Raw genomic sequence first — 26,177 nt, forward strand, 5'->3', positions numbered from 1 at the left:
AGGTAATCTGCTAAAGGTGGGTCAGAGGCGGGGCTCCTACGGGTGCCGGGAGGAGTACGCGCGCGCGTACTTGCGGCACGGCGAGAGGCGCCGGTGTCGCCAGCCCTGGAACCGCGTCGGCTGAGGCTGCTGCCTCGGGCTCGTGCTTTCTCCTCGCGTCCCTCCTCCCTCCTTCACCCCCGCGCCTTGGAGTGAGTAGCTGGGCGCGGGCCGGTCGCCGCGCGAGGTCCCTCTGGGGAGGGGAGGGGGCGCGTCTGGAGGGCGCGTGCCGCCGCGCGCGTGGCTCCGGGTCCGCGGCTGGGGTCGCGTCCCGGGGCGCGAGGGGGAAACCCGGGCGTGGGGTGGGGGAGCCCCGGCCCCCGCGAGGGAAGAGAGCGGGGGGCGCTGGTGAAGTGCTCGTCTGGGCGTGGGGGTCGAGGGGTCTGCAGAGGAGGCGAGCGCTTCATCCGCGGTGAGACCCCGCGGGTCGAAGCTCACCTGGCCGCTCCCGGGGCCGGTCGACTTCGGGGCTCGGGGAGGAGAGGCCAGCTGGAGACAGCGGAGGGAAGGGGGGGCCCGTCTCTGGGCGTCAGGTTCATCGAGTCCGGCCCCGCGAGGGTGACCCGCCCCGAGAAGCCCGGCCGCGTTCGTAGCCTGCCGTGATGGGATCCAAGGCTGGAAGGGTCCGAGTCGAAATCGCAGCGTTCCCTTTTCCTTTTCTTCCCTCCTGTCACCCTGTCGGGTTCAGTTTTGCTTATTTCTTTAACAAGAACGGGAGGTCGCTAGCTGCTGAGAAGCGCCCGTGACACCTCGCGGTGTTTCTCCCCATCACACGCCTCGGGCTCGTTCGGGCGCTCGCGTCCAAAGGCGCGCGTTTTGGATGTCTCCTTAGCTTGGGCATCCTTGCCGGTCCTCTAAGCGGTTTTTGCTTGTCTCACTCTGTCGCCCAGGCTGGAGCGCAGTGGCACGATCCCCGCCACCGCAGCCTCGACCTCCCCGGCTCAGGCGATCCTTCCGCCTCAGCCTTTCAGCTAGCAGGGACTACAGGCGCGCGCCCCCACGCCCGGCTGAATTTTTTGATTTAGTGTAGGGATCGCCATGGTACCCAGGCCGGTCTCGAGCTCCTGGGCTCAGGCAATCCTCCCTCCCCTCCTCGGCCTCCCAAAATGCTAGGCTATGACAGGCGGGCGCCACCGCGCCTGGCTCACCTAAGCAGTTTTAAATTAGAAGAGGTAACTCCACTGACTGCAGGCCTCTTAAGAAATTATACGTGTTCGTTAGGATAGTAAACAGAATCCTCTGCATATTATTCGTTAGAAACTCTTCCTCCCGGGAATAGAGATTGTTTTGGTTTTGTTTTGTTTTTTCTCAGAAATGTTACGGGCTAAGTGGTTAGTTGGAAACATTGCTTTAAAGGATACATTTTCAAAGCAGAGGGTAGATAGTGATATTGCAGTGTATGTCCGTGGGCGTGCTGGAGTAGTAGCCCTTTTGTAAGTATGTGTTTCTGAGATCTGGGATTTTGCTGTCCTTTCTGTTCTGAGGGAAAGAAGCGGCGATATTCCACACGTGTTGGAGAGTGGTTCCAGCCTTACAAACCTGAGAGCGACTTAATGGCAGACACCAGAAGTCACTCAAATACTTGTTTTGATTTGGCCTAAAAATAAAAAAGTTGCCGCTGAAGGAAATGTCAGTCCTGATGGGGATGTTTTCTGTTGAAGATGGAATTAACAAAGGCATGGGAGAAACAGATCCTGGGAATACAGTCCTTCCTGGAGTGGTGATACTGTTAGCATCCCAGAAATCCTGTGAAACCGAGGCAGGCTTAGAGCTTTAACACAGAACTGCAGTTATCTGTAGAGAAGAAGCTAAGTTTGTAAACTTAGACAGGAATTGGTGTGTCTTCTTCTCAGGCTACTTTAGAAGTGTGTTCCAAGACTTATTAGTATTACTCATGGTTGGTTTTAATTAACTTGTTACCCATTTAACCAGCAGCAAATAATAAATTGACATTAGAAACAGGAAATGCTCAAGTGTTTTGAATGGAAACAACTAAATTAGCTTTCACTGTGTTTTAACCACCATGCTTCCCTTTGTGTAGCCAGGAAGTGTTTATATTCATCAAGTTTCCTCAATACAATGTTTACAGCAGTGGAGATAGTTGCTTTTCTCAGGCTTGCTGAACAGTGTTAGCAGGCAAGTGATTGTGGGGGATGGGAGTTATTGCGCAATTCCTAATAATGAAAAAGCCACTCCCTTGTCTGAATCCATGGCATGACTGATCCTTCCAAGTGAACACTTCCACCCATCGGCTCGCTGACTCCACTTGGATGTCTTGCCAATGCCCCGAGCGCAGTGTGTACAGATTTGGGCACTGTGTCATTCTCCTTCTGATGCCCCAGTCGCCTTGAAAACCATCTTCTTGGAATTAGCTTGGATTGACTCCTTCCCTAGAAACTGTTTTAGGACAGGTAATAAACTCTCATCTGCAAGGAATTAATTTTTTCCTTGCCATGGCTGCCACTGGCCTCCAGCTGTGTTATCTCTTACCTAGACTATTATAAGAGGTTCTTTATGAACTCATTATGGCTGTAACCAATTAACCTTCCCAAGGGTCATTACAGTGCGCTCACTCTTGCTCAGCCAGAATTAAATGTGGTGGTTATAAACCACCTGGTAAATGATTACTGTAAGTCTCCAAGTAGCATGATCTCAGTAAGTGTTCATTCCTTCCTTTCCCACCCAGTGCCTGTACCTACCAGAAAAACATTAAAAGAAAAAAACCCACCAAAACTCTCAGCAGCTTTCCATCATTACCAAATGAGGCACAAGGAAGACTTCTTTATCTGAGGATAATTATCAGCAAAGAAGAGACCACTCTGGTGAATCCACCAAAATTTTACCATAAATGGTACAAAAAGATTCATCCAAACAGTCACCTTTCAAAAATAAAAAAGTTTTATGATTAATTTTTATGATTATAACCAAGCCTATTAAAGATAACTAGACAAATTATTTGATCTTTGTTCCTTATAAATCAAGTGACTGCCAGGATGTAGAATGGCATTTACTTTGACGCTTGCCTTTACCAACAATCATAAAGTTATTTCTGCAAAACATTGATCTTTCCGCTTAATTTCTTTCTAAGTGCCTTGTTGATTTGGCAGCTCTGCTTATGATGTGCGCTCTGGCATCTTTTATTTGGTTGAGGATTACTGGTATTTGCAATCCTCATCTTTTATCAGGGAGAGACTAGCTAGCCAACATATCGCTTTTGTTATGATTTTTTGCTTCACTTTGCAGCCTCAACAGACTGCAGGGATACAGGTATGGAAATAACTCAATAATGTGCCTGAGTGCAAACTCCACAACCTGGCTTGTGAGTTCTCAGTTTAGCTTCTTGGATCTTGACTCCCATCTAACTCTACCTCAGTTTGTGAAAAATTAATCATTTCTCTTCCTTTCAGTGGAAAGTTGTAATAGCTTGTTTGGGGATGTTTATTGAGACAAAGTCTTGCTGTGTTTGCCCAGGCTGGTCTCGAGTGCCAGAGAACTCTGGAATTCAAGGGATCCTCCTGCCTCAGTCTTTCCAGTAGCTGGGACTACAGGCACATATCCTGGCGCCCAGTTCCCAAAACTAGTTTATATAGCAACAGGAATCTGGCATGCCAGTTAGGGTTGTGTGCTTTGCCTGCAAATTTGGGGGAGGGGAAGGAATCCAGCCCAAACTCTGTATGCCCTTAGAAAAGAGTTTGCAAATGTTGACATCATTCCTTATATGTGGGGTTTTTTTCTTAAGTGTGGGGCTTGGGGGCGAGAGGGGAAGGCTGAGGACCACAGAGCTTGCCAGACTCAGAATTTCTCAATCTTGCCCCAGTTACTGCCTCTGCCTTTGCTCATGTGGTGTCTTCTAGCTGGAAGGGTTTCCCTGCCTTCTTGGTGTGACTTGTCCTTCCTTTAAAACGCCCTGGCAGTGTGTCATCTCTGTGGTGGGCTTTCATCAGTCTGATTTGCTTGCTGGGCTGTAAGGGGCTCCAGGGCAGGAATCTGCTCGTGTTGCACTGAGCATATATATGCAGGCACTTCAGTGCCCGCGCTCACAAAGTGACTTCCAGACCTTGCATGCGCTGTACAAGACATCTAAGAATCTTGCAGCATTTGCCGTGGGAAAGTACACAGCTGACACATCGCAGACCTTCAGTGTTCAAACTAAACCAGAGCCTAAAACCGTTTTTGACTTGAAGACCTAAGAACAGTTGTAAATGAAACCACGCACGTGGTTTTAATAATGTGCACATTCTGGCAATATGTAGACCTTAAATCCCAGATACTGAAGTGGATACACTTAAACTTTGCTTTTAGATCTTGAAACGGCACTGAGTTCGTTTGGGAAAACTCCGTCCTGGTGGTAGAGACGGCAGAGTGGGAAGTGTGGAACGCAGCCTCGTGCGCTTTCTGCAGCATGCTGCTTGCAGCAACAAGCCCCAAATGCACCATGTGGCTTCTGTTTTTAAGATGGTGCTAAAAATACGACTCCTTTTCAGTTTCTGTACTATTTCTGGGGTGTTTCTATAATCTTCCTGAAACATGTGGAAATCTCCTAGTAAAGAATATGCTTCTGCAGTCACTCTGATCACTTGTTTTTGTCTACACCGTTCATGGATTGCTGGAGAATACTTTGCCTTTGGGCTGATCGCATTCTGAAGAATTACTTATGCCCTTTTCCCTGTAATTCATGTCTGGCTTCCCAGGTCTCTAACATTCTAGCTACATATTTCTTAAGTCTGTTTTATAGCTTGGTGTGCTGCCTGAGGGTTGGTCTTCCCATGGAGCTGGGGCTGTTTGTCACTGAGTTTAACTAACTCCGCTGGATGAAGAGGAGCTGACCTGGAGTCCTGGAGCCCTCGCGCCATTTGGCAGCCAGTGATCCCTTGAGAATCCGAGAGAAACTATAAAGATATGTTCACAAGCGGACCTGGCCGATACCATAAGTGTCTTAAGGTTTTATGTCAGTCTGGTTGCCCCTTTCCCCTATAGATACTCACATGGAGGTGTGGAGGACCACCCTGCTATGCTGTTGTGGGCTGCTGACCTTTTTGTCTGGGATTTCTGGGACTTCAGGTTAAGAACCCTTTTCAGAGAGGAAGGAGGAGGTCACCTGGCCCTCCTTCAGTGTCTTCTGGTGGTGTTTATGCTTTCGAGGACCATAGTTCCCTGCTTTTCAGAAGTTCACTTTTCAGAAGTTCCCTGCACAGAAAAGTTATAGGTTGGAGTGTCATTGTTAAAAATGGAGGCAGAGCTGGGCGCTGTGGCTCATGCCTGTAATCCCAGCACTTTGGGAGGCAGAGGTAAGAGGATTGCCTGAGCCCAGGCGTGTGGGGCGAGCCTAGGCAACTTGGTGAGACCTTGTCTCTACAATGAATTTTTAAAAATTCAGCTGGGCCTGGTGTCGTGGACCTATAGTTCCAGCTACTTGGAAGGCAGAGGCCGAAGGATCGCCCGAGTCCAGCAGGTCGAGGCTGTGGTGGCCATGAGTGTGCCACGGCAGGCACTCCAGCCTGGGTGACAGTGAGGCTCCAACTAAAAAAAAAAAAAAAAAAAAAAAAACCAAAAACTAAATAGGTAGAAACTTAACATCATACAAGCATTTTGTGCCATTCTAGACAGATTATTGTGTGCATTAAATGCAGCTGTGTATTACTTAAGAGCTATTTTCTCTTTTAAGTGTTAGAATTGAAAGCAAAGGAAAGTTGCCTTTTCTGATGTTATGTTACCAATAGAAGGGAATAGGTATCTGGAAGAGAAGAATCTAGGTGGTAAAGTCCCTTTTCCTGGGTGGAGGCATGCAAGTGGAGTCAGCTAGCAAGTCGTTCTCCACCTTTGGTTTTCATCTGATCCGTGTACTACTGTGGTTACTTGGAAAATGTGAACTTTTAGTCTCAACCAATGCCAGTAGAGGCTGCCCTGATCAATTAGCATCCAGGATGCCTTCAGAGGAATGACTGCCTATTTTCCCGGTAGGGCTCTGGGTTCGAATATGCTAATTGACTAAATATTTAAATGTCTCCGTGGTTTCCTTACTACTTTCAGATCTCTGTTCAAATGTCCCCAAATTAAAGAGGGCTTCCCCATCACTCCATATAAATTGCTACCTTGTACACCTCTTCCCTGATCTTTTTTTAAATTTTATTTTATTTCAGTAGTTTTAGGGGGAACAGATAGTTTTTGGTTACATGGATGCACTGTACAATGGCAAATACATTGTACTGGGTTTGAAGTACCCACCACCCCTACCTGTGCACACTGCAGCTGATAGGTGATAGTCCATCCCACCTTCCCACTCTTCTTATCCTTCTTCATCTTGCTCCATAAAACTTTATGTGACATAAATGGTGTATATTTCCTCACTTTTGAGATGGAGGCGTGGCCTGTAACCTGCCCACTGCCACTTTCCTAGCACAGTGTCGCCCCTGTAATGGATCTTCCACCAGGTGTTTCGTCAGGTTACTCAAGATAGTCAATCACATATTTGATTTTTAAGACACTTTGTAAATATTAATAGTTTGCTTTGTTGTTGATTGGTTTCAGAAAAACTTGCTGTCTGGGGTAAAAATGGAAGATTTGAGAAATGGTATAATTATCACTCTGAGTCCAGAAGAAACACAGCAAAGAGCTTTTTCCTCTAAAACAGCTGGTGAGAGGTGGTGTTTGATGGTCTGTATTTCCTCTGAAACTAAAGTTAGGAAGTAGGATAGGATAGGGAACCATGGAACTTAAGAGTAGTGAAGGGTTCGAGTAGTCATTGAGAAATGTAGATAATATAACAAGGAAGTAGACATTAGGAATCAAAAGGATAAGACAGAGTATCAATTCAGGAGGCCCAGCAGTTAATAACTGTTCTGAAAAGAGAACAGGAAAAATGGGGTGGGGATTATCAGTGAAGTAATTCAAGAAAGGAAACATAATGTAAAGCTTACAGATTGAAAGGACCTACTTGAATGCCCAGGACAGCAGGACATGACTGCAAGCTTCCAGAGAAGGAAAACAGGTCACATGGAAAGCAACCAAGACTCACGGTAGCTCCAGGCTTTTCAGCAGCAACTTCGGAAGCAAAGCCTCTGACTCTGGAGCTCATTGTTCTTGGCCTGTCATTCTACATATGGCCACGTTGCCAATCAGCTATGTGGGAAGAAAAAGATATTCAGACAGGTAGATTCCAAAAATAAAGGCATAAACCAAGAAAGAGGAAGCAGTGGTTGGTAACAGAAGGGATAAGGGCCTGGTCTTTCCATGTCAGACCTCCTAGTATCAGGCGACGCTTTTTGTGCATCTATGACGTTGATGCACGTGGAAACTTGAAAGGAAATGGGGAGCTGGCGTGGTGGTAGTTCCAGTTACTCGAGAGGATGAGGGAGGATCGCTTGAGCCTAGGAGTTCGAGACCAGCCTAGGCAACAGAGGGAGACCTCATCTCTACAAAAAACTCAAAAAATTAGCGGGTATGGTGGCACACACCTGTAGTCCCAACTATTCAGGAGGCTGAGGCAGGGGGATTGCTTGAATTCAAGAGTAAAGTAAATAGGGCACAACAGTGTGAGTGTATTTAATGTCCCTGAACTATACACTGAAAGGTAATTAAAACAGTTCATTTACCACTGTTCTAGATTAGTGGCCAGGCTCACTGGCTTATGCCTGTAATCCTGGCACTTTGGGAGGCTGAGGTAGGAGAACTGCTTGAGCCTAGGAGTTCAAGACCAGCCTGGGCAACACGGCGAGGCTGTGTCTCTACAAAAAAAAAAAATTAGTTGGGTGTGGTGGCACGTATCTATAGTTCCAGCTACTGGGGAAGCTGAGGCAGAAGGATTGCCTGAACTCAGGGAGTTATGAACATGCCAGTGCACTCCAGCCTGGGCCACAGAGGAAGACTCTAACTTTAAAATAAAAGTTTTTATGAATAAAAAGGATTAGCTGCATGCCAGGGAACAGGAAAAACATAAAATCCAAAATGTTTGGGGTGGGTAAGTGGGAGGCAGGAATCTCAGCATGGGCAGCTCCTGACCAGTTTGGCTCCAGGCCAGGCCCTGTGGCTCACGCCTAAATCCCAGCACTTTGGGAGGCTGAGGTAAGATGGCTACTTGAGCCCAGGAGTATGAGACCAGCCTGCACAACATAGTAGGCCCTCGTCTACATTTGCCGAGTGTGGTGGTGCACACGTTTAGTCCCAGAAGTGGAGGCTGTGGTGAGCTGTAGGCGTGCCACTGCACTCCAGCCTGGGCAACAGAGTGAGACTGCGACTCAAAGGAAAAAAAGTTGAAAAGGTGGCTATGGAGAGTGGCATATCATCTCTCTATTGTTTTCCCTTGGAAAGACTAAGATTTGAGGGTCAGAAAATCTGATTAGAAATGTCTGTGAGTGCCTGTCTGTGCACTCAGAAACTCGGATGATGTGGCTGGCTGGCACGTTCTTTCCCGGATGCTCCCCAGGGCTTCAGCAGCAACTTCGGCAGCAACTTCGCACTGACTTCCTCTGTGGAAACGTCCCCAGATATTTAGGAAAAAGTTTTAGTCTAAATGAATCTCATTATCTTGCAGCAGGAACATCTCGCCTGAGGACTGTAAAGTCTAATTAGTCTGAAAATGGAGACCCAAGAACCGGTGGATTCCTCTCAGGGTGCCAAGCAGTGCGTTATTTCAGAGGAGGTATGACTTGTTTTTCACTTGCCTTTCTGCTCCCCACAAACACCTGAATTTAAAAGAAATGTAGAGGCTGTTGGCCATTTCAGATGATTGTCATTCTTGAAGATGGTTTTCTAAAGAGTCTTCCCCGCCCCTTCTCGGCCCATCTCTGAGTGGGAGCAGGCGTCGTGTCTGTGTCCTATGTGTTAGTGACATTGAGACCCTAATTCGAATTTTGGCTTTAACCAAAAAATTCTTCATCCTTATTAAGTTTCCCTGGGTAGAAGAATAAACAATATGTGGATTTTAGGGCTTAGATATTTCATACTTAGTTATCATATCTTACCTGTTTATGGTCCCAATGTATAGTTTAAGAACAGTAAAAACCCTGCTTGTTAGTTGCAGTCTAAATTCCAGCAAGTTCTAGAGCCAGGGTTGTAGGATATCCCATTTAGCTTGAAAGTCTCTTCTTGCAGGAACCAGTACTGCGTTAATTTTAAATCCTTCCTCTTGGAACTCCAATCCTGAATCCAAGTGGTGAAGTCCCTTTCTGGATTTATTTTTGACTTAAACCCTTCCCATGTTGTCTGTGAGCAGATCTGCTGGGAACCATGGGGTTGCTGTTGCGAAATGGGGAAGGGCAGGCTAGTAGGCACAGGCTGCCGCGGTGTGTCTGCCATGCAGCATGTCCGCCAGGCAGCCTCCCTCTTGGCTCAGTGTGGCGCCACGGTCAGTCCTCACCATAGGACTCCTCAGTATCTAGGCAGGATGGTCCTGGGTGCCTGTCTCAGGCTGGGTGGGAAGCCCATATGGCCTAATGGGAAGTCCAGCCATTGGCCTGATTTCTCCACAATGAGCTTTCCTGTGGAGTCACTGGCAGTAAAATACCAGTGTGGATTTTATATACTAAACACACTTATGTGGCTAGCACTCAGATCAGGAGACAGAACACCAGGAGCGTCCCAGAAGGCCCCTCACCCCTGGTGTTCCCTTCCAGCTGCCCCTACTTCCCTGCCCTCAAGAGTTTTTACTCATTTCTTTTCACTTCCTAGTCTTACCTCAGAAACTCCAAGAAGCAGCAGAACTATGAGTTAGAAAAATAATTTGGAATACTCCTTTCTGAACTAAAAACTTGCCTACAAATTATTGGGAAGAAAATATGATTATTTTGGGAAAGAGCGCATAGAGGACATTTGAAAGAAAAAAAAAAGCTTTTATATTTTAAAAAATTTGGGCCAGACATGGTGGCTCAAGCCTGTAATCCTAGCACTTTGAGAGGCCAAGGTGAGGGGGACTGCCTGAGCCCACAGGTTCAAGAACAGCCTGGGCACCTTGGCCAGACCTCATCTGTACAATAAATCAAAAAATTATCCAGGTGTGGTAGCACGTGCCTGTAGTTACAGCTACTTGGAAGGCTGAGGCAGAAGGATCACCTGAGCCTAGCAGGTCGACGCTGGGATGGCCGTGAGCATGCCACTACACTCCAGCCTCGACAACGGAGTGAGACTTCCAACTCAAAAATAAAATAAATAAAAAATTTGACTTGAAGGTTTCCCAACTTATTATCTGATCTCCTTTAAGTTAATTGCAGAAGGAAAATGGGTCAAGCTGGAAAAAACAACATACATGGATCCCACTGGTAAAACGAGGTAAACTATTTTTTTCCTCTTATGGAATGTTTAGTACTTGGGTTCTCAGGGTCTTTGTTGAGTGTTTGGCATATACTTAGATGTTTTCCTCTTTGTACTCTATTTTAAATAAAGAATCTAATTTGGCTGTTTTTCCATTGTGAGGATGTTTAGATCATTTATAATCTCTGAATAAAAGGGGTTATATATTCGCTACAGTAACTAACCTGGAATCTACGTGAACACCACTCTCCCTGACTGTTGGTGTCCTCACTCGGTGAGATTGTGCAGCCATCTGAAAAAAGTAGATCATGAAGACAACCCAACAATGTGGGGAACGTTAGTAAGTCGATAACAAAATAGAAAATTTTATATTTTTATATATATACTTTCTAAACTCTGCCAAATAATGTGTAATAAAAGGCTGGAAGAAAAACTATAGCAAAAAAAAAAAGGAGAAAGAAGCTATGTTATTAACCTTTTTTCTTCTATTTTCCAACTTTTCTGTCTGGTAATCTTTTGATATTATAAACTACAAGAAAAGAACAATGTGATACAATAGATTAAATATTAATGAAATATAAAAGGAATACAACAGAATGAGCAAATATGAAAACAAACTAAATTTAGTATCCACATTACATGATACAAACTCATTGATATAAAAACTTTGGCTGGGCATGGTGGCTCGTACCCGTAATCTTAGCACTGTGAGAGGCCGAGGTAGGAGGATTGCTTAAGACCAGCCTAAGCAACATAGCAAGACCTCATCTCCACAAAAAATCAAAATGTTAGCTGAATGTGGTGGACGTGCCTGTAATCTCTGCTACTCCAAAGGCTGAGGTAGAAATAGAAAAATCGCCTGAGCCCAGGAAGTCAAGGCTACAGTGAGCCGTGGTTGTGCCATTACACTCCAGACAACAGAGTGAGATCCTGACTCAGATAAATAAATACTTCATTTGCCAAGTGATCGAATCATCATACGTGGCTTCTTTGTGAGGAAATACATCTTCCATTAAGGTACATAGACTTGCTAATGATCCAGACAGCTTTTTTGATTGCATCTAATTAGTCAGGCTTGGTGTGTGTCTGTAGTCCCAGCTACTCAGGTGGCTGAGGCGGAAGGATCACCCGAGCCCAGGAGATTGCAGTGAGCCATGGTGATGCCACTGCACTTCACCCTGGATGACAGAGTGAGATGACCTCGATGCAAAATCCAGTAAATTTGAGATGTATAACCAAATATGAAGTAAGTAAGGGAAAGAAAGGGGCCAAACCCAACAGAAAGGTGGCAAGGCTCAAGCCTTAGGGAGCACAGTATGTTCACAGGTATTTGTGAAAGTATAGAGATTAGAACCCACTTTATAGTGATATTGTTTGGTTCTTTTCCCTATAAAATGAGGTTTATAACAAAAGACAGTCTTTAACATCAGTTAGCCTAAAGAACTTGAGCTTACTTGCACCAGCTCATCTATTCACCTCACTAGTCTTTTTTTTTTTTTTTGAATCAGGGTCTCACTCTGTTGTCCAGGTTAGAGTGCAGTGGCACGATCATGGCCCGTTGCAGCCTTAACTTCCTGGGCTCAGCCAGCTGAGTAACTGGGACTACAGGTGTGTGCCACCACACTCAGCTAATCTTTTGATTTTTCTGTAGAGACAAGGTATCTAGAATTTATTTCATATAATCTGGATACTATGTGACCCAGGCTGGTCTTGAACTCCTGGCCTCAAGCCATCCTCCTGCCTCAGCCTCCCAAAGTGCTGGGATTATAGGCACAAGCCACCCACCTGGACCTCTTTTAGCATTTATTTTTTAATTTTTTTCCCACCCCACCCCCTTCCCTTAGCATTTCTTAATCAGGGATGTGCATTAGAATCATTTGGGTTTTTTGTTTTTGTTTTTGTTTCAAAACACTCCTGTCTAGGTCTTACTTCCAGAGAGCCTGCTCAGTCATTTGGGAGTGGGCTCTAAAATCTCTACCAAAGTGCCCCATTACACAGCCTGTTAGGGCATGTTTTCATCTTTCTTGAGTGTGTAGGTCTTCCTTCTGGCCTCTAGAGAGCCTTATGTAAAGCACTTGTATTTTATACCAGAGTGTCAGGCTTTGAAGACTGAATCTCTGTACTTTCCAGGATGTCACGATTTGTACATTTATAAGATGTGTTCTCCAATACCTGATAGAGAAGCATGTATACACAGGCTGAGTGTCCCTGGTCTGAGAATCCAAAAATTCTAGATACTCCCAAATCCACATCTTTCAGTGCTAGCGTGACGCCACATGCGGAAAATTCCCCATCTGACCTCGTGTGATGGTCACTGTCAAAACATAGGTGCACAGCACAGTGTATTCAGCATCCACAAGGAAATAAAAGACCCTCCAGCCCCCTCAGCTCGGATACGTCCTTTCCACGTGCACACAGCTTCCCCCAGAAAAGCACACCAACAGAGGGAAATAAAATGGCATGTGTGCAGGTTCCCACCATGCCCATGTGGGTCCCAGAACTATGTACACGATCACTAGTTTTTTGCTTATTCTCTTCTTGGTGATGTGAAGATGCTGAAAGTGTCGGAAGGTCTGCAGATATTCACAGGGGAATGAGATATTCCACATCTAAAACACTTCTGGTCCCCAGCCTATAGGCTAGAAAAACTTAGGCCCCTTAGTGTTTGGGGGGATTGGCTCCAGGACTCCCCCATAGATCCCGAAGTCCAGGATGTGTAAGTCTCTGATAGGAAATGCTGTGACGTTTGCACATAACTGCTCACGTCCTTCTGTACACTTTGAATCATCTCCAGATTCCTTATACCATCCAGTACAAGGCGAATGCTGTGCAAATCGTTGTCATTCTGTATTGCTAAGGGAATGACAAGGAAGTACCTGTCCAGTACAGGTGCAGTTTTTTTCCGGAATATTTTTGATCTGCCAGTTGGTTGAGCCCCTGGATGCAGAACCCACAGATATGGAGGGCCGAGTGTGAGAGAGAAGACAGCAGCTGGAGAACTCAGGAAAGAGGAAGTGGAATTAGTCTTAGAAGTATGCAAATGTGCTGGCAGTGAATTTCCCTACTGACATTCAGGATAGTGCTGAAGTCATCCTTGGTTCCCCCTTCTGCCTCTTGTGTTGGTGGGCCAGAGGGAAGAAGGAAAACAGACTTTCCCGGAATAAAGGAGACTAAGTAGGGGGTGATTTAGCTCGAATCACAGCTCTACAGCTCAAAGAGGTTCTGGAGTTGACGAACTCATTCCTGAGCTTGAAGGAGGAGAAAACAGTCTCCAGGAGGCTGGGACTTGGGACTTATTTGACTCACAGGCCAGCAGAGACCAAGGTTCTCTGACTGCAGGTCTGCTATACATCTCAGCATCCCTGTAAGATGGCCGGAGCTCTCGTGTGGCGTTCTCATTCTATTTTGCTGCTCGGTATCTATGGCTTGTAACTGCGTGTTTCCTTCACCTGGACCACATAATGACGCTGCTCTCTTGTTTTCCTTGTTCCTAGTGTATTTGGGATGGGACCTGCGGTGCTCTTCCCGGCACTGCCTTCTTCAGTCTTTAGGACTAACCTTGAGAGGCAGCAGAGAGAGCTGGGCCAAAAGGTGTTGCGTCCCTTGAGTCTGTGTTACTGACTTGTCAGCCTTGCTTGTTGGTTGGCTTTTTGCTACTAACAGGAATGCTGGGCTGGTGTCATGGCGATTTGTTTGAGTTCCCCAGGGGCATTTGGACATATTTGTCTTCTAGAATTTGGGTGCAATGCTGAAAGATCTATAATTTATAGGCAGGTTTTTGTTGTTGTTGTTTTTAGCCAGATTGGACATCAGAAATTTTTGTATAGAAATATGGCAGGGTCCAAATTTTAGGGAGAACCACGTAAGAAGTAGGAGCAAGAGGGCGCCTCAGAGCTGCACGTCTTAGAATGCTTTCTCATGGGGAGGCCGAGGCGCCTGTGTCTCATCCCTGTCCCCAGATCTCCCCACCCCAAGCCTTCCTTCAGGAGAGCTCCTGGAGTTCTTGGCTGCTCCTCCCTCTCTTCCCACCACTGCTTTTTACTGTTGGCAAGAGGGAACTTTCCTCTCAGCTCTGCCTAGTATTCCCTGAAGAGGAAGTGAAATAGCCCAGATGTTACCAAAAGCTGAACTAGGTAACAGAAACAAGTAGCTAACCAGGACTAAGGCTGGAAAAGGGAGGTGGAAGTTGCTGTTTGTCACCTCTTTTTCATCCGGGGACCATTTTCCACCTTAGATAAGATCTCACGCATGCGAAGTAGAGCACTTACCTGTATTTAATAACCCCTCGATGACTCAGTAGGAGGGTTCTACTTTCTCGAATTGTGTTTTAGGTGACACATTTTAAAAATCAAAACTCTGGCCAGGCTTGGTGGCTCAGCCTGTAATTGCAGCACTTTGGGAGGCTGAGGCAAGTGGATTGCCTGAGCCCACGGGTTTGAGACCAGCCTGGGCAACTTGGCAAGACCTCACTTCTACATTAAATCAAAAAAATTAGCCAGGCGTGGTAGCGCGCGCCTGTAGTTCCAGCTGCTTGGAAGGCTGAGGCAGAAGTTTCACTGGAGCCCAGCGAGTCAAGGCTGCGGTGGCCGGGAGCGGCCACTGCACTCTAGTCTGGGCAACGGAGTGGGACTCCCAACTCAAATCAATCAATCAATCAATCAATAAAATAAAAGTGAAAACCCTATCAGTGACTGCCTCAGTAGCTCACACCGCACAGTTCTCATGTCCGTCGACACGGCTGGCCGTTTCCGGGACTTGGTGCGCATCATCTGCTAAGAGTCACCGGCTGTGCTGCCTGCCGTGGGTTTGTGGGTCCAGCTAAAGGGGTTTGGGAAGGTGGCTGTTCAGGTACCCAGCAGGCTTTCTGCCGCAATGGGGTCCAGGTGTGGGGGGCAGCAGTTTTCACCACTAGTTCTAAGAAGCAGTTGGCTTCCCTGACACAGATCTTGACTGCTGTCGTCTTCTTGGCCAGCACCATTACTACCTTTGCATGCACCGCATTGAGACATTCTGGCTGCACACAGAAAACCTAAGAAAATTCCTTTGGTGCTAATGACTTTCTTCTCTCCCTCAACAGAACGTGGGAATCAGTGAAACGTGCAACCAGGAAGGGACAGAGTGCCGATGGTATGAGTTGCAAAGCTCTTATAACTGCCTAGAAAGGGCGTTAGCACACGTGATCAGAGGAGGGTTTTCGGTGCAACCAAGACCTCAGAGCAGAGATATCTTCAATTATGAGCTTTTACCTTTAAACCTCCTACAGTTTTTGCAGTGGGATGTAACTAAATCAAGCTTTCTCTGCAAATAATTCTGGCTCCTGTTATCTAAGCTGAGGAAGTACTATTGAGGGGAAGATGTACTAATGTTTATAGCTAAACATCAATCAGTGTAATCTGAAGCCACGTGCTGTGTCTAGATGTGTTGACTTCCAGAAACACTGTGTGTTCTGTTCAGAGGATCTAGGTGAAGCCTTTAGCCTGGAAAATTACTTGCTGTGCCCTGATGTTCACCGGCCACTTGCTTTCCAAGTCGGTGAGGAAATGGGCCTAGGAGACTGTTCACTCCATCCACGCTACCTCCAGACATGAGGCTTTGGCCACAAGAGCCCAGAAACGGTCCTGAATCTCCCTCTGGGCCAGGGGAAGCAGGGCAATAGGTCTTTCTTGACTTTCCACTTTGTTTTCTGTTTTTCCTGAAAGCAAACTGGTCTAAACTGCTAGAGAAGCTTTTAAGAGTAGCCACATGCTCCTCCTGGGTGGACTTTTTGCAGAACCCAGTCGGGTCTTGGTTTTGCTTTGATCAAAATAAAACAGTAGAAGTCAGTGTAGCTAGCACATACTACAAACAACGGAACTTATTTATTGCTTAAGGGAAACTCAAGAGCACATAAATCACTGTCACTGGGCTAACAGTCTAGCTGCTGTCTGGCGAAAAGTGCTTCTATGTAAAGGTTAGTGTAGACGGAAACTCTGTCCTTGACCCTGTATGAAATGTTTCCTTTTAGTTTTGACTTTTTAATTACATTTTAAAGTGAGAATAGCTTCCAATCCAAGGTTAATTGCCAGCATTATTAACAACTTCTTGCTGATGGCGAATACAGGGTAGATCTTGGATGTGGCATTTCATGAAATCTGGGGCTTCCTTTAGCTTGCTCTAAACACACTGCTGCCATTACTGACCTTTCATGAGGGCTTTCCCGGGTTTCCGTTCCTGGTGACAGGTGTGGCGGTCATCCCGGTGCTGCAGAGGACTCTTCATTATGAGTGCATCGTTCTGGTGAAGCAGTTCCGACCGCCCATGGGGGGCTACTGCCTGGAGTTCCCAGCAGGTGAGTGACTCAGCAGCAAATGCTTCTCAGGATGCTGGCTTGCGCTGGGGAAACTCACAACTGCAGAGCTTAGATCTCTAACACCTTTCTATTCGTTCCTGGGGCTGGGGCAAAGCAAAACCAGCTCCGGGGTGAGGCCCCTTCAGGCCAGCAGCCCACCCAGGGATCCACCGAACCGGTGCAGGAGGTGCAGGGCACGGTGGCTCGGGCCCCCTTCCCAGGCCCCACCTTCCTTGGCAGCGCTCTCCACTCTCTCTTGGAAGAGCTGCCTTCCCAGTTGGCCAGCTTGTCTCATTTTCTGTCACTAGTGATCTGCTTTTGACATGGAACTTCCAGCAACCAGCGGGCCAGACTTTCAGCTCCCAAAACCATGGATGGAAAGACAGCTTGCTCTGCCCTATGAAGGCAGGCCAAGGAAACTGTCTAAATTTCAACTAGAATATTTTCTTCGGCTATACAGTATAGCTCTCCAGAATTTCATGCCCTGTATTATTATAGGATTTTATTGAGCTGTCATTAGTAGTGGTTTTATATTTGGGGATTTTGGGTTTTATTTGAATCGGGAGTCTCGCTGTCACCCAGGCTGAAGTACAGTGGCACACTCCCAGCTTACTACAGCCTCCACCTCCTCGGCCCAGGCGATCCTTGTGCTTCCGCTGCCCAAGTAGCTGGGCCTACAGGTACACAGTACCACAGCTGGCTGATTTTTTAGTTCTTTTAGAAAGACAGGGTTTCATTATGTTGCCTGGGCTGGCGTTAAACGCTTGGCTTCAAGCGATCCTTCTGCCTCAGCCTGGTTTTATATTTTGAAAGCCCAGCCTAGGTTAACATAGTTAACAACTCTCTCATTTTCTTGCCGTCTATTAAAGACAGTAACTGAATAGCCTGTCTTTCACTCTTTACGTTTTTCAGTACCTTTCAGGAAAAAGAGTCTGCATGGCTGCTGTCCTCCCTTTGGCCTCTCTTTACTCCTCACGGGGACCCCAGCGGCCACCCAAAGTCCTCCTGCCTTAGCCCTCCCCTCCGGCATTTCGCTACAGCCTCAGTGTTTCCCTGCAAGGGAGGAAGGCAAGATGAGTACTGTTGCCACCAGCTTCCACGTGAGGAAGCACGGGCCGGCAGACTTCCTATGCAAGAGGCCTTTAGCTCCCAGACCTAGGCCAGTGGCAGCAGTAAGTCCCTAATCCTCACAGACACTGTGCATGTGGAACAGCATGGAGATGGTCACCAGGGAAATCGGGCTCTGAGTCAGAGGAGCGGTGGCGCCATTAAACCCTGTTTCATTGCCTGGAGCTGTCTTCTGCTCTTTTCTCCTGTGAAGGCCCCACGCCCCAGTCAGTTCCATCCATAAGGCTGCTTTCCACAGTGCTCTGCTTCTTCTAAAGCAGCTCAGCAGCTGCTGCTAGAAAGAACAAGAGGCCCAAAGAATTGGGTTTCCCACTCTATCTCACACATGGTTTGGCCCCCAGGTCTCATTGATGAAGGTGAGAGCCCAGAAGCAGCTGCCCTTCGGGAGCTTGAGGAAGAAACTGGCTATAAAGGCGACGTTGCTGAGTGTTCTCCAGGTCGGTATGGCTCTCTGAGGGTGCTTGAGAACACTCTCACAATTCACGAGCCATTGGTTCCTCTGGGTGTGGAGGGACTGATTCTGTGAGTGTTCTTTTTTGTTGCTGTAACAGAGATGGGGGGTCTCGCCAAGTTGCCCAGGCTGGTCTCGAACTACTGGCCTCAAGCGATCCTTGCATCTCAGCCTCCCAAAATGCTAGAATTACAGGGTGAGGCATTGCGCTCATCCTGTCTGGGTGTTCCTTATGGTCAGAATTCAAAGGGCTTTTCTTTGGCCAATTCAGAAATCCTAGACTGGGATTGGTCGCCATCTGCCAGTGAATCTCCCCTCCCCCGAGAGCATGTTGGAACAGGAGGGACCAGAGATGGGAAAGAATGATGGCGTCCAGTTGCCTGCCGGAACAACCCACACACTAGGCTTTCTCGCTTACTCACCTCGTCTGCCTGCCATGCGCCTCACTTGATGTGGGGAAAGGATTTCATGACTCACCCATCCCCAGCTCAGCCCTCAGACCGGCCCAACTTGATTCGGAGCTCTAGGGAGACGCACATCCTCCATGCATGTGCCATGCAGGCCTCCGGCACGCGCAGCTGCAAACGACCACGCACGTTCCCACATCGGTTCCGGGGCAGCCCTGAGCTGGAAGCCCCACCGTCCTCCAAGTGTGTAAGTGGCGAGGCAGGTGGCAGGGGGCGTGACTCATCTGCCGCTGCTCCTCCCCACAGCCGTGTGTATGGATCCGGGTCTGTCAAACTGTACCGCACACGTCGTGACAGTGACCATCAACGGAGACGTTGCAGAAAACGTAAGGCCCAAGCCAAAGCCAGGTGAGTGTGTGGCTGCGTCTGTGGTGGCGGAGTGGCGGTAAATACCCTGGAGCTTGCTGCTGGCTGCGTTTTGAGTCTTTCATCGAAAGGACCAGTCTTTCGCAGCTGCTCCATCTTGGCTCTTTCCTAATCTTGGTTGGTCTGTGTGCCTTCTTTACATGTAATGTTAAGTACCATGTGTCCGTCCTTTCTGTGATGTCTATTCCCCACTTTGTTGTATGAGCTATAGGTCTAAATAGTCAACCGTGAAGAAGTTCAGAATTGCCAGTTTCTGTCTTCACATCTGTGGTCAGAACAGCATGTCATTGTGAAGGGGCAGCTTAGTCACCATGCCTCGCCTAGTTGAGAGGATGCTGGGAAGCTCTGTGTTCAAGTTCAGATTTAAAAGCTCTGATGCCCCTGGCAACTCCCTGTCTTCTCTCCCCCCCTCCCAGAGAGCGTGTTTATATGCATACCACAGTAAGACATGTATGAGTGAGATTCCTTAATTTCTCACCCTCTTTACTTGTTCACATCTTTGTTTCAATATCTCATCGCAGCTAATTGTAAGTGCTTAACTTTTGAACTGCAGACATACATATGACACACTGTGGGGAAGCTTGGCAGCTCCTCAGAAAATTAAAGAATTACATGATCCAGCATGTCCACTCCTGAGTATTTACCCAAAAGAATTGAAAGCAGGAACTCAACAAAGACTTGTACACCCATGCTTATCACAGCATCACTCACAGTAGCCAAAAGTGGAAACAGCCAGTGTGTCTAGAGCAGATATACAGAATGGTACTTAACGTCCACACAGTGGAACATCATTGTTCACCTATAAGAGAATGAAACATGCTGACACGTGCCACGGCGTGGATGGGCCTTGAAAACGTTGCGTGAAGTGAAATAAGCCAACCAAAAGGCAAATATTGTGTGATTCTGCTTATATCAGGTACTAGGAACAGACAAACTCAGAGACAGAAAGCAGAATAGAGGTTACCAGGGACAGAGACTACTGTTGAACGGGTACCGAGTTTCTGTTTGGGAAGGCGAGAGAGTTCTGGAGATGAATGGTGGTGGTAATTGCACAACACTGTGAATGTCGCTTAATGCCTCTGAGTTACACCTTCAAGAATGGTTATAAAATGGCAAATTCTTGTATTTTACCACAGTATACAGATATACATATATCTGTACAAAAGAACTCTGTGTAAGGAAGACCCAGCAAAACCCGGAATTATCTTTTGGCGGGCAGGCCCCTTGTGGTACAGTCTTCCTCTGTCAGCATCATCTGGGAACCAGCGTCATCAGTGTACCATCTAGCATTGTTGTGAGAGGCTGCCTTTGGCTTCAGAGAATTTTTTTTTGGAGATTCTTTCAACATGCGTGCCCATTTCATGGTGGATGATTTATGAGCACACCTGCCCACACTGCACTGAGTGTTCAGCAGTTAGACCAGAAATGGCATAACACCCATGCCCCACCCTCCCTGTTCACCTGATCTCATCGTGGGTAACTTTTGTTTCCCCGATGAAAAAAGGCCTCCAAGGGACACGTTTTGCCCATGTGGAAGAGGTGAAACAAAAAACAGCAGCAGCACTCAAAGGCATCCAAATTGATGAGTTCAAAGTGTTTTGAGCAGTGCAAAAAGCATCTCCATAGGTGTTTGCATCAAATGGAGAGTACTTTGAAGGTGACTTAAGTGTAAACATGCAAGAATACACAGTTTCTTATAAGTAAATTCCCAATTTGTGGATCCCCCCTCGGGCACATGTGTGTGTATACATACACACATTATAGAACATGCTTTGAATTTTGCTGTTAACATTATTTGAAGAATAATAACTTTATACTGTTGGAATTGGTGTCACCACCTATAGAAATTATGTCTGTAAAGACCTAGGTTTCTGTGAGACTCCCCCAGCCCTTCTGATGTCTTGCATTAGCGTCCTCAGCGTGTGCTCACGCCAGCCTTCCTGAAACGCTCTCCTTCTGTTTCTTTCCAGGGGACGGAGGTATGTCACTCAGCTGCAGTGGCTGACTGCGAGAATGTCAGTGGGAGTGGTAATGGCTGGACACTGGGGTTGTTTTCGTAAGCTCTGGTTCTGTGACTTTGTTTTCACTTGCACTTTGTTTGTTTAGAATTTGTGGAAGTAATTTCATTACCAAAGAATGACCTGCTGAACAGACTTGACGGTAAGCATTCTCAAAGCTGTCACCCAGCTTTCTCCATTTCCCCCTCCTAGCAAATGGGGTGTGAGATACAACTCCTTTTTTTATCTTCTTTATATCGTTAAAGAACCTAGAACCTGTCGTAAACTGCAGTTGACCAGTACTAGTTTTCCTTTCTGGGTGGTGTAAAATTTGAAAACAGAAGCAAAACATTCTGTGCCAAGTGAAAGCTTTAAGTAGAGGCTTTGATTTTACTGAACGGTCAAGATTATTTTCCTGCTGAGTCATCAGAACTATTCTGTACTTTAAATCCTCAGTCCACAGCAGCACAAAGGTATAAGTAGGCATCTCTTAGCTTTTCCTTAAATACGCTAGTGGAGGGGGACGTTGAAGGAGAATTTAGCGGTATTCCTTCTTCAAGGGCTTGTGGCGTCTACTGTGTCATGGTGTGACATACTGACTTAATGAGCCAAACTGGCTGTGTGGCCCTGAGGAAACCACTGGTCATGTAGTTACACTGTGTGATTCCAGGCCAGCCATCTCATAGAGATGGAGAGCTACCCTTGGATGCAATGGCATGAGCAGATACGGTGCCACTGACATGACGGCTGGACCCTTTGTGGGTTTTGCCGGCTCGTAGGCCCCACTCACTCATTGATAAAGCAGCAGACCCTTTTCATACATTGAATACTGTATTAATTGTATTTCAGATAACTGATAGCTAATTTTTCTGGTGCTTTTAAGGAATTATTTCCAAATTCAGCCTGAAGCATTGTTTGGCCTGTGGCTTTGGGAAGTTTCTCGTGTCCTTCCCTGAGGAGCAATGGCTTACAGGTTCACTGTCTAAGCAGAGCACTAGGCTTGAAATGTCTGTTACTTGTTTGAAAAGTTACTTGGGGCGTTCAAAGCTGCTGTGGTTTCAGGTTGCAGACTGTCTCCATTCCTATTTTACTTTTTAAAAAACTAGACCTAAGGTCAAAGCCACCTCAAGATCTCAGAGCCAGAATAGAAATAGCCATGCTGAAAAGATGCAACCACTTACCAAGCTTTTATTCCGACAAAGCCATGTCAGTTGATACAAGGCAGGGTCTGGCAGGCCTGATTGGGCTGGAGGCTCAGACGAGCATGGTCAGTTGTCACTTGAAGCAGGGTCCCGGGCCTCTCTGTGCTTTTGTCCCATCAGCAGGAACAGTAGCAGGTACTCCTTCCCTCCAAGGGAGGTGTGTGTGAAGGCGGGATAACACAGGCAGGTGCTTAAATGTCACGCTCCACGTGTCTTATTTTTAGTAGAAAGGTATCCTTTTAAAAAATTCCTCCCCCTTCCCCCTCACTTCCTAACTTCTGCCTAACATCCCTTTTGATCTTTGAAGTGGGAGGAAAAAATAAGGCAAGAGTGGAGGGAGAGAGGGCTGCCCATGTAGCAAGGAAGAGAGAAAAGAACCACAGGCCTCACTTCAACAGAATCAGAATAGAGCACGCAAGCTGTTTCTCCAAGGAGCACCATTTGAGAAGCTGTGAGGAGGGAACTTAAGACCAGATTGCCCCAAAGAGCCGCATTCGACACCCACCAGGCCCCTGCCGTGCCCAGAGGAGTAGGGCATGCTCCCTGCCTTCAGGGGTCGACTTGTTTCGGAGCTTGCTGCCACTCGAGTGCAAGGAAAACCACAAACAGATGGACAGCCTAGCAACCTCCGTCACAACCAAACAGAAGTCCTCCTGAGAGCCTGTGGTGACAAGCGGCGGCGTTCTTGGCAGCACACCTCCGGTCCCAGCACGCCCAGTTTAACTTGCGGGGAGGAAATGTGCATCCTCTGGCAGGAAAAGACACTGGATCCCTAGATCACCCCATACAGTTTCAGAGCAGCAAAGCCCTCCTGAGCAACAAATGAGGTCTAGCCTTTGGGGCATAAACGTACAGCCTTGCTGTCTTAATGCATGAAATCACTGTCCCTGATGTTCTTGTCCCATGTGGGGAATGGGGTCCTGGCTTTATAGCCTTGAAGCCTTCCTCCGAAGTAAGATCCTTAAAAGCAGAAAACATCCCCAGCATCCGGCACAGACCTGGCATACGGTAGCTGCTTGGTAAACATGACTAAGGAGTGTTGTCCTTTGTGAACTGCATCACGTGAGTTGTGTTCTTTGCTTCCCACAGCTCTGGTAGCTGAAGAACATCTCACGGTGGACGCCAGAGTCTACTCCTATGCTCTGGCGCTGAAACACGCGAACACGAAGCCATTTGAAGTGCCCTTCCTGAAATTTTAAGGCCAAAGACGACACTGACCATGTTTTTGTAAACAAGACCACCAGGCCTTCTTCACTAAGACTTCGTATTCAACGTAGTTTAATGTAGATTTGGAATTAGCTTTTTGATAAAATAAAAGCAGTGCCAAATGCACATGACAGTGGTATGGAATTATAATTGCAGGCAGGCTGAAACTCTCAGCGTGTTAAAGTCCAGCTAATATTAATGGCAAAGAACATAAATGCAGATGTATTTACTCCTCCTTTTTTTTTTAACCAGCTAGCACTTTTTTAGTCCAGGAGGTAGGGGTATTTCTGTAGGAAAACAGAACTGAGTCCTAAATCAGGTCAACTCCCAACAGAAAACTCTCACTTGATATGCTCGTAAGTTTTTTACTGTGGTAGTTTATAAAACAGAGCTTCAAAAAGACTTAGGAACTTTTTAAAATTAAATTAATTGCTTCTAATTAATTTAATTGCTGTATGGAATCCAACTGAGGAGTAGAGGACATGAAGCCAACAGAAAGTAACACTTGTGACGAGTAAATACGTTGGTGCCCTGAAGCTGACCCAACTCTTGACTGCTTCTGTGCCCGACCCCAAGGCTCAGGGCGCAGGACTCCTCCCTCAAGCCCGGGCACATTCCTTAGGATCTGATTTCCTGTCCTTACCTCAAAGAATACATGACATATTTCTAAAAGTAAATCCATAGTGATGAAATTGATATGGTTTGGGGCACTGTTATCTTGGTGGTAACCATGAGGAGACCCAACACAAACGATTTCAAGGTAGAAAAGGTGGGAGTGGTTTCTGGCTCGGGCCATGCCGCACCCCTGTTGTCCAGGAGCTCTGCCAGTGCTGCTGGGCCACTGGCCTTTTATCTCAGTGAGCTGAGCTCGTGGTGCCTTGAGGGCCTCCAGCAGCTCCGGCTTCTCCAGGACTTTGCAGCTTGGCCCCCATGGACATCTCAGGATGGTCCAGGTTGGCCAGCCCCAGGTCACGCCTCTAGCCTGGATCTGGGGGGTAAGCCACGCCCTCAGAAACACGCAGCAGTGGCTCCCCAGATGAAATCAGGGTACAAATTTCACAGATGCTGCTACGTCATTCATTAGTCTACAAGTTTTGAGTGAAAATGCATGTTTTTATTTTTTAACTCCAAGAAAACCCAAGATCCTTACATTGGACTTCTTAGACGAGGACAGAAACAACCATGGAAGTACAGACCCTTGCAGACCAAGTCTGCTCGCCCTCAATTGGGAATGCTGAGGTCCCGCTTCTGGGGTAGTGTCGCCTCCTCTGTGCCTTGAGCTCTCTTTGTAAATCCTGGTTGGAGTCACGGGCATCATGGCTTTCCAGATCCCGCGTCTTCTTCCCTGAGCTCTGAAGGCCCACGTCCTAGCATTTCCCGACACATCCCTGCTTCACAATCAAGGAGCGGCAAGGCATGACCCAGTCTTTGCACACAGACCAGTTCTTCCAGAGCCCTCCCGGGAACACCTACTTGAGTTAACCCTACCTCTATCCCTTCTGCCTGCCTTTCTTCCCAAGAGTACAGCTCAGGATGACTGCCAAACCCTACGTGTCCATGACACCATTGTGTTTTCTGTAAACATCCAAAGGCTGTGCTTTGGAAATTAAGTCAAAGTTGGAGAACTGGCAGTCTGGATCTTTTCACTGGCTAGCATTGTTTAAAATTATTTACCCTGCATTTAAAAATGGAAGGTTTCCTATAAAAAGCCATGTTTCTACCTTCTTCTGAAAAAAATGAGACGACACAGCATTGGGCCCATGTTCTGTGGTAACAGTGGTCTGAAGCCCCTGGGAGATGTTCACTGGTGGACTGCTGTTACCATCCCACCTGCCTCTATGTCTTGCCACTGTCATGACTTGGCTTTGCGATCCTAAGCTTAAACAACACGTACTTGCTACACTTAATAAGAAAGTAAACAATGGAAAGCTGTATTTCTGGAAAGGACCTCTTTTAAAAAATAAGTTTGATCTTAAAAATGGGTGATGGCCTGTGCTCTTGCAGATGGAGACTGGGATATACTGTTTTGAGACCACTTTTCCTGTGTCTTTCCAAATGTTAATCATGTGAATGTGTCCCTTAAGCTGGTCACTGTCCCTCAATGATCCAGGATTAAACACGGAAGCATGATTACATTTGACTTTCAGTAGGCATCTCAGAATGGACTTTGTATGAATCCAATGAACCTGTACAAATAACTTAGAAAACATTTGATATCAGATTTCTTTATTTTTCCAACACAACTGAATCAGTTTATTAAATAAAAGTTTATTGTCTACTGTGGACACTCATGTTGCTGCCGTGAGCACAACAACATACACAGACTCTTAGCATGAGTTACGCAGTGTTCACCCCACGGAACTGCAGACCTGCCAGGCTCAGGTCTTTGCTCTAGGGATTCAGAGGGAAAAGAATTGGGGCGGAGCGTCTTGAAGGAGCATCGCAGGGGCTGGTCGGGACCAGAAGGCTCGGCTGACACAGCCCAGCAGCGCTGCCGGTGCTGACGCTGGGGAGGACGGAGGACGGAGGAACAGGCAGAGTGGCCCGAAGTGGCCGTTTCGAGGGACGCGAGTGACCTGATGCACGACTCGGCCCTCGGGGCCAAGTGGCTGCACTGAGAAGGGACAAATGGCAAGAAGGAGGGGGTGGCAGGCGGGGATACCACGAGCTACAAAAGTACAAAAAGTAATTATCTAAAATAGAGATTGATAGAAATGTTCCAGAACTCATTAAATAAGCTCAAAAATA

General features: G+C 46.9%; 2 protein-coding genes across 3 annotated transcripts in view; one reads left to right on the forward strand and one right to left on the reverse strand.

Moving 5' to 3' along the window:
- The first annotated feature begins 161 nt into the window (after positions 1-161).
- NUDT5 (nudix hydrolase 5) lies at positions 162-26,177 on the forward strand. Of its 2 annotated transcripts, XM_008064764.2 has the most exons (10): positions 162-195; positions 8,573-8,677; positions 10,235-10,302; positions 15,362-15,411; positions 16,505-16,612; positions 18,082-18,177; positions 18,905-19,006; positions 20,995-21,003; positions 21,131-21,184; positions 23,313-23,543. In XM_008064764.2, the coding sequence occupies exons 2-10, from the start codon at positions 8,615-8,617 to the stop codon at positions 23,420-23,422; spliced, it is 660 nt and encodes a 219-aa protein (XP_008062955.1). In that variant the 5' UTR covers positions 162-195; positions 8,573-8,614; the 3' UTR covers positions 23,423-23,543. The 2 variants fall into 2 exon arrangements, with proteins under 2 accessions (XP_008062955.1, XP_021571573.1); XM_021715898.1 differs by lacking the exons at positions 162-195; positions 20,995-21,003 and having other exon boundaries at positions 8,378-8,677; positions 23,313-26,177.
- The window catches only part of SEC61A2 (Sec61 translocon alpha 2 subunit), a 35,820-nt gene continuing 32,726 nt past the window's right edge, over positions 23,084-26,177 (reverse strand). The window contains exon 12 of the mRNA XM_021715896.1: positions 23,084-23,371. Within this exon, the coding sequence (XP_021571571.1) occupies positions 23,359-23,371 (13 nt within the window). The 3' untranslated portion in view covers positions 23,084-23,358. The remainder of the gene's footprint in view (positions 23,372-26,177) is intronic.

This window comes from Carlito syrichta, unplaced genomic scaffold (genome assembly GCF_000164805.1).
Source record: "Carlito syrichta isolate Samal-C Ts95f unplaced genomic scaffold, Tarsius_syrichta-2.0.1 Scaffold308004, whole genome shotgun sequence".
NCBI lineage: Eukaryota > Metazoa > Chordata > Mammalia > Primates > Tarsiidae > Carlito > Carlito syrichta.

Coding starts and splice junctions, on each gene's coding strand:
- NUDT5 (XM_008064764.2), top strand. CDS start 8,615: ATGGAGACCCAAGAACCGGTGGATTCCTCTCAGGGTGCCAAGCAGTGC. Junction 10,303..15,361: donor GATCCCACTGGTAAAACGAG/GTAAACTATTTT, acceptor CTCCCTCAACAG/AACGTGGGAATCAGTGAAAC. Junction 21,185..23,312: donor CCTGCTGAACAGACTTGACG/GTAAGCATTCTC, acceptor TGCTTCCCACAG/CTCTGGTAGCTGAAGAACAT.